The 7,816-nt window shown below is 34.5% G+C and overlaps 2 protein-coding genes across 2 annotated transcripts in view; one reads left to right on the top strand and one right to left on the bottom strand.

Annotated features, from left to right (window-relative positions):
• The window catches only part of LOC129574118 (uncharacterized), a 21,773-nt gene extending 19,624 nt beyond the window's left edge, over nucleotides 1-2,149 (bottom strand). The window contains exon 1 of the mRNA XM_055455552.1: nucleotides 1,040-2,149. The gene's annotated coding sequence lies outside the window, so the exon portion shown is untranslated. The remainder of the gene's footprint in view (nucleotides 1-1,039) is intronic.
• Nucleotides 2,150-3,421: 1,272 nt separating this feature from the next.
• Nucleotides 3,422-6,741, top strand: LOC129574115 (dolichyldiphosphatase 1-like). Its single transcript, XM_055455549.1, has 5 exons — nucleotides 3,422-3,573; nucleotides 4,072-4,172; nucleotides 4,323-4,501; nucleotides 4,579-4,812; nucleotides 4,942-6,741. The coding sequence occupies exons 1-5, from the start codon at nucleotides 3,468-3,470 to the stop codon at nucleotides 5,066-5,068; spliced, it is 747 nt and encodes a 248-aa protein (XP_055311524.1). The 5' UTR covers nucleotides 3,422-3,467; the 3' UTR covers nucleotides 5,069-6,741.
• Nucleotides 6,742-7,816: the final 1,075 nt, after the last annotated feature.

The following is a 7,816-nucleotide window of genomic DNA, read 5'->3' as shown; positions in this document are numbered from 1 at the left end:
AGAGAGAGAGAGAGAGAGAGAGAGAGAGAGAGAGAGAGAGAGAGAAAATCAACAGAATTTCAAGTTTGGAATGCCAAACAAAGTCTCCCCCATTTGATCTTCTGAAAAAAAATCCGAATTCAGTTTGTCAATGATGTCGTCAAAGTGAACGAGAAAACTGAAATCAAAGCGAACTTGAATAAAATAAATTGAACAGTATATTTGGTACACAGCGCCAGACGTCAATAGCAGCAAAATCGATTATGGCGTCAAATCTAAAAAAAAAACGATCGATTCAGTGCGACAGCCGAATCAAAATCGAGCAATAGGCAACCAAGCAATAAATGTTTAAGAATTACAGCGACAATTTTCGATCAAATTTCCATTTGCACGCTTCACGATCTCTATACATTACACAGTTCGAATTGTCTGTGAATTATTCGATGTGATTTGTAATTAAATTAAATGACAAGGACGGTTTGCGAACGAGCTCGAGAAAAAGTAATTAAAAATGATGAAGAGAGAGAGAGAGAAATTCCCGAGAAAAAAAAACACCAAGAAATCAAGAAAAAATCGAGAGAACGGTAGTAAAAAAAGGCACATGCAATATAATTCAAATAATTAACTTCTACAGTGCGATATTTTTATTTGATTTGATTTTCCATTTGGCGCATTCAATTTTCTCACTCTCTGTGTACTCGTTTTTTTCTTTCCAAATGTATATCGTTACTTTTGTCTCCACATTCGTGTCTTCACACAATCTTTTATTGCTATGGATTTTTTTTCTGTTCCTTTATATATATTTTTTATCTCTTCGACTAGCGCTTCGACGTTCATTCCGCTGTCAATGACTTGATGGATTTATACACATTTCATAGCATTTTATTATTGGTACTATCATAAATTGAGGATCTCATCGTTCACTTCTAGTTCATTTCGAAGTAATTCGTTTTGCAGCGGCTATTTACTGCGTACTATTAGTCTACAAATACCAAAATTACGATTCTATGTTCTAGCTACGAGAGGTCCAAAATGGCAAATTTTTCATTCCGGTATTTACATTTAAAAATTGCAGTTCTCATCCAGACTTGACATCGTTCTGCCTACGACTCTCGACTCCTCTCACTTTGCACAAAATATTGATGTTACGTTAATTTTTTTATTCCGCACAATTCTTTTCAGTTGCTCGTTTGTGTTGTCACTTCGTTTTTTTACAAAATTTTCAAAATTACATAAATCAAATTTTGATTTTCGTTCGTAATTTTATGTCACTTATGTCACGTTTTATTTCTCTTCTTTTCTCAACTTTTTTTCTCAATCTTTCACTAATTTTTTTTTTATTTTATTGTTGTGGATTGGTTTTGAATTTATCGGTAGAAAAGAAAAACACTAAATTAATTGGTCATTACTTGATTGTATTTCTGTTTTCTTTGAAATAATTTATGCAAAACACCGGGGGCTTGTTGTGCCGAGAAGACGGAGGTCAATTACGGAGTGCAAATAGACCAACAAAATTGTTTTGTATTAACTTGAATAAATTGTTTTCTTCTCTTTTTTTGTTGTTGTTAAATTTCTTTGGATCACACACAAAATATATTCAGCCGAATAATCCGAAAATATATAGGAACCCGCATCGAGAACGCGTAGAAGATAATACGAACGAATTCAAACCAAATCAATATACAGAATGAAAATGATTAGTGGCCCGTGTTTTTTCCACACCGAAAATTTTGCGACAGGCTCTGGTCCGTTTCGTTTCGTTTCGTTTCGTTCGTTCAGTGTTCTGTTTTTTTTTCTTCTCTTTTGCTGAACTGTAACTTGGCGTGTGTGTTTTTTTTCTTTTTAAATTCGATTTACTTTTTCATTGTAAAAAATTAAACTAAAACTCAACTTCTGTATGCAATCAAACCGAACCGAAGAGAGAAAAAGTCATCTTATTTTAATTGTATGTGCGTTTTCCTACTTCAGTTTCAGCACTCACTACGCACATAAAGACGAGGTGAAACCAATACACATACGCAACACAAACACACACACATACACACACCGAACATTTTGTATCGTTTGCATTATATTTTGCACGCATACCAAGATCGCTTCGTACCATTTTCGAACCATATATGATGAGTTGTGCGATGTGTGTATGTACACGCGCAGGCAAACCACAGCAATACTGTCATAGGCATAGTGCTCATAGTGCTCAATGCTTTGGTGTCGGTTATAAGTAATGGCACAATCTCCCAATGTGTTTGTATGACATCATTCACAGATACCTACGCCGATGGAACATTGTTTATGTCGAATGTATGGCTAACTCATTTCCACCACTGTGCGATGACGTTGGCCGAATGTGAGCTCGTCTCTTTCGCACACTTCAATCGGATATTCAATATTTTTCGATGCATTTGTATTGGAACGCCGATCGCAATTTAATTGACCATTTGATTATGAGCGGAAAAGGGACAGCAAATGATTATCAAAATTTTGCAAATATTTTCATTTTCAGAAAACGGTCAACCGATTCCATGAAAATTATTTGGTATCATCGATTTTTGAAATCATTTGTTCTTTTCAGAATTGTCGCTCTGCTCTTTGAATGCGCTGCAATTGTATCGTTTTCATTTTATTGTATCGATCTACTTGTATTTTCATCTTTTCATTTACTTTGCTAGTATATGTGCACCCCTTTTATTGTAACTGTGGACACAGAAATGATATACAAATGTAAGTGGCTTACTGTGCAAGTGCAAATCATTGCTTTAATACTCTACACACATGCATGCCGAAAATTTAACCAACTTACACACATATAGGTATATATACATTCATGCACACATACATATGCGCATATTCATTGCTCGCTATCACCATCGCAATCGTTCAATTATTTCGATTCAACGAGCTACACGAGTTTTAGTGTATGAATGAGACGAATATCGATTTGAATTGAAACAGCATCACTTAAATACACAATGCGAATTTCGCGATGATTTACTCGAAATTATCATGCAGATTGTTAATTGTCGGTAATTTTGACACATCACATTTAAACCAAACAAACTGTTTACCATCTCAAATGGTGATGATGATGATGATGGCAACCAAATAGTGCCGTTATTTTTTCTCATGTATTCTCTACCATCGGATGCTAAAATTATTGCTCTGAAATCGGCATTTCGCACCGAGTTTTTCTCATTTTCTACAATGAGCCATTTTCGTCTGTAACAAAGGAAGCTGATCAAATAACGACTCCAAAATTCGAATCCATTTAAAAAAAAAACGATTTTTTAAATCTTTTTTCGTCCATCGAAAATGGTTTAATCGCTTGTGTGGCTCGATGATCGAAATTTCAATTCAAATTTAACGATTAAATACTTTTTAAGTACGTGTCAAATACTCTTTGGCGATGCACCTTCGTTGACATTTACTCCATGGTTTTGGTGTTGAACAGAGAATTGGTGTGTGTATGACATGTGTCAAGAGCAAAAATGTCGTCGAACACTGATGACACGAATTTATTAGCGCAAAATAATTTAATTTATAATAGTTTTGACTGGAAACCAATCACATTTACCCATGTCGAGTATCCGAAAGGTAAATTGCCCTTTGAAATTCACATCAAATTGAATTTTCTGCCCATTTTTCCAATCAATATGCGAAACTCAGCTCGGATGGGTCGGACACAAAGTCGATTCCATAAATAATACTCACGAAGAACCTCTACCAAAATACATAAACATTTAGACCAGTTGACCATTTCAGTTTCACTTTTCGATATCTGACCGACTTCATTATTTTTTTCGTAACTAATTCTCTGTGTGATATTGAAATAAAGCAAAGAAAAACGAACCAATCAACTCAGAACATAAGAGATGGTTTGACCATCGCTTTACATCGGGATGGCACAAGTGACATCATCGTGAATACTATTTAAATTAATTAAAAAAATTACAAGCGTAATTTTCAGTTAGTCTCAATTAATTCCAAAATTGTATAGAAAGAAACCCATTTGTGTGAAATTTGCTATTCAATGGACGAGAAATTCCCATACCACAATGATATTAATTAAAAATGTTGTATCAATCGTTCTAGGTGATCTTTTTGGTCAGCTGCTGGCGTGGATTAGTTTGGCGCCAATGGGAATTGGAGCTGGTTTCGTTACACTGATTATGTTTCGTAGAGATTTGCACACAGTAAGTACATCGAATAAGCCCGTCAATCAACGATCCACTGATACGCACAATTCACTTGTTTTCTATTTTTCTCATGTCAACCATTCACCTCTGACAATTATATGCTGTATTAACATTAATGTCTAACTTATTTCATTTATGCAATTGTAGATAGCATTTTTTATTGGAACCCTAGTAAATGAAGTTAGCAATATAATATTAAAACATTGGATCAGAGAGCCGAGACCGGTCAATCGAGTTCACATCGGCACCGAATTCGGAATGCCATCCAGTCACTCACAGTTTATCTGGTTCTTTTCCACATACGTCACGCTATTCATTTTCATAAGGTGAATTCAAACTAAGAAAAAAAAATATTTAGCTGATGATGATGAACTAACTTTTCGTTTTTCGGTTCTTTTCTTAGGCTACATCACATAAATAACAACACTTTATTGCCACTGGAGCGCGCATGCCGATTATTTGTTTTAGTGTCATGTTGGTGTTTGACGGCGCTAGTGTGTTTAAGTAGAACATATTTGCAGTACCACACATGGAATCAAGTGATTGTCGGTTCATTGGTTGGCATCATCACCGGATTATCATGGTTTTCATTGACGCATTTAATTTTAACACCGCTATTCCCAATCATTGTGTCCTGGTTAGTATTTGCTTCTTTATTACAACAGACACTCTTTTTTATTTCATTGCCTTCCTTTCTTTCACAATACATTGAAATTGAATTGCATTTCATTCAAAGAATAATTTTCTTAAATTCATTTCAAAATAGGAAATTATCCGAGTATTTATTACTGCGGGATACAACGCTGATACCGAACATCTTATGGTTTGAATACACGGTAACGCGACAGGAAGCTCGAGCCCGAACTAGGAAGCTTATTAAGACACATCGTTGACATCGTTGGCCCTATTGAATGGGGCTAAATGGTCAAATCGATGAAGAAATTCAAAAAGACACACACAATCCATTCATTTTCATTCATATAAACGAGAATCGAGATATATTTGAAACTAGTTTTGTTTTTTTTTCTACTATTCACTCACACTTTCTTTGTTAAGACTGGTTGAATCAGAAGCGATTCGTTTTTATCAGTCATTTTACATAAACGTAACACTAACAATACCGAGCCTAATAATAAGCAAATTGTACAAAATGGCAGAGAACAAGTAGTAAAATTCGTCTGGTACTTGAGCATTCAAAAGCGATTTCTTACGACTTTTTTTTTTGCAAGAAACAACAGGCTAACTACTTTCATATAAATGTACCACCTCAGAAGAAGTGTTGCTTCACTGCCGCATCAAGTGTGTGAAGTGGAGGATTAAAACGAACAAAAACCACTAGCAAACAATTTAAACCCCAGAAAACAGCAATAAGATTAACGAAAATAGTAACCATGGTGGAATCGATCGAAATTTTGAAAATAATTTATCTTTGTTCAATTTTTTCTCCTCCTTTTGTACTATATATAAGCGAAATGACCTAAAACAAATTACACGAAATGTTCACCATTTCTATCGAAAGGATTTGCATTTTAAAATGTTCAATACAACCCTTTTTAGTTTAATAAACGTCCAAAAAATATCGAAAGAAAGAGAAAGAGAAAGAGAGAGAGAGAGAGCGAGGGAGAGAGAGAGAAAAAACATAAATGATTAAATTGAATGTAAAGATTGTAACTCATATTCTAATCTTAAAGCGATAATTGTATATTGGGCGACATTTTCGGATTTGATCAGAAATTATTCTTTTTTTTTAAATAGCAAAATACGCACAATTCGGGGTTGGCTGTAGACAGCAGCGCGTATGCGCTCACATTTATATCTGTCTTAAGAATAGCATTTTTATTGCATAACAAATCTGGCAAGGAATTCAAATCGGTTTGAAAACGGAGACAAACCAGTATTGTAATACGATTTTATTGATGTTTTTGATGAGTAAAAACAGAGAGAAGACTTTTCATATTCATGAATTATTCCATGACTATTCCAAATCACTTTTTTTTTCTTAACTCAATTCTATTCTGATCTTGTTTGATGTCACGTACACAAACTAAATAAAAAAATATTATTTGGATTCAAAAAATAATTGAATCGAACAGTATTTCGTTTGGTGAGAAGCAAGGGGGAAGTATGGTTTTGCCGTTTCATATTTCTGGGATGGAATGCGACAATCTGAGCTTACAGTTTGTTTTGGAAGATTCGGTTTATGTTTACATGCCTCGGGTGGTTGCTGGTTTTTTAAGCATTTTTTGCGAAATTGATAACCGTTATCGGCTATTGGTGTTTTGAGAAAAATTGTAGTGCTTGCACACTTGCAGACAGTTATCTCTTATCAGTTACGCGAAAAAATGATCCAAAATTGACGTTTGCTCTTTTATATGACTGTAATTTACTAATTTGAAATTTGAAGTAGAAGAGAGAAAGAACAAATAAAACGTAGATGTATGAACAATTTCAAATGTAATTCTAGCGATAGCAAGAGAGTACCGTCAAACGTATTGATATAAAATGACTTTGACTCTTTTATTATTTAATGTGTAATTTAATAAATAGAATTCGAAATTGACCGAAACCAATTTTGTTTCTCTCTTCAAATTGAGATTTACAGGATATTTTCAGAATATTTGTCAAACGGCAAAATTGAATATGAGTGGAATAAAAAAGACTGCATGCAGTCGATTTGTTTCAGTGCACTACAGATCTTACTATCTCTTACTGTTCCACAAATGAAATGAGATCAACGTCGGTTACGCTGTGTTGATTTCATTTTCATTTCTAGTTACTCTTTTTTGCCAAATAAGTGAGATTTCTCCAATACTGCTAAACTAATTGAGTCAATTACATGACGACATTACGCATAATGTATGCCCCGGCCTCTTATTACAAATTAAAAGACACACACGACACGCACGATTATCGACATACACACCATTGATGTTGCGCGAAGTAGAATTGAATATCGAGCCCAAATACTGGAAGAAAAAAACTGCATAATTTTGAAAGTCGCTTTGCTCAATTTGATTTTAATTTATCTTCTTGTCATTTCTATTTGGCGATTCATCGCCTAACATATGATTTGATGATCGTGTTTGAAACCAAATATTTATCGTCTAATATGTAAATAAAAATTTAAATAGAGACAATATTCTGCTGGCTTAAAGCGTATGATAATAAATAATTCATTAATGTGCGAGAGTGCGAGTATTGTACATTGAACTGAGCCACTTAGTGACGGTCACTTTGAGTCATGCGTGATGTACGTGGATCTCGATTCAATTTTCATGCCAAAAGTAATCAGAACTCTTCACTTCCGTAGCGAAGTGCAACGAATGCAGACAATCAACAAATTTAGAGGTCATAACACGAAGTAGTAGTAGTAGTCGAATGACCGATCTCTACGGCATTACTTATATTGAATCCAAAAACGTTCACCATAGCCGCCCGATGCAATATTCTTTTATTTCCGCCAATGCGAAACTTCCACATATTTCAGTTTGAGAAATGTTTTCGGAACGCAGCGACGCCGGTATGTAAAACGTCATACGTTCACAACGCATTTGAACGTGCAATTTGAGTTTGAAATGCAACAGTAATACAACGACTATATAATTATGCGGTGATAGTAAATTGAATCGGGCGATTCGATT

The sequence above is a fragment of the Sitodiplosis mosellana genome, unplaced genomic scaffold, assembly GCF_009176505.1.
Source record: "Sitodiplosis mosellana isolate CC-2019 unplaced genomic scaffold, AAFC_SMos_1.0 Smas_scaffold_6150, whole genome shotgun sequence".
Classification (NCBI taxonomy): Eukaryota; Metazoa; Arthropoda; class Insecta; order Diptera; family Cecidomyiidae; genus Sitodiplosis; species Sitodiplosis mosellana.
This window is presented reverse-complemented; position numbering and strand designations above follow the sequence as displayed.

Coding starts and splice junctions, on each gene's coding strand:
- LOC129574115 (XM_055455549.1), top strand. CDS start 3,468: ATGTCGTCGAACACTGATGACACGAATTTATTAGCGCAAAATAATTTA. Junction 3,574..4,071: donor CCATGTCGAGTATCCGAAAG/GTAAATTGCCCT, acceptor CAATCGTTCTAG/GTGATCTTTTTGGTCAGCTG. Junction 4,173..4,322: donor TTCGTAGAGATTTGCACACA/GTAAGTACATCG, acceptor ATGCAATTGTAG/ATAGCATTTTTTATTGGAAC.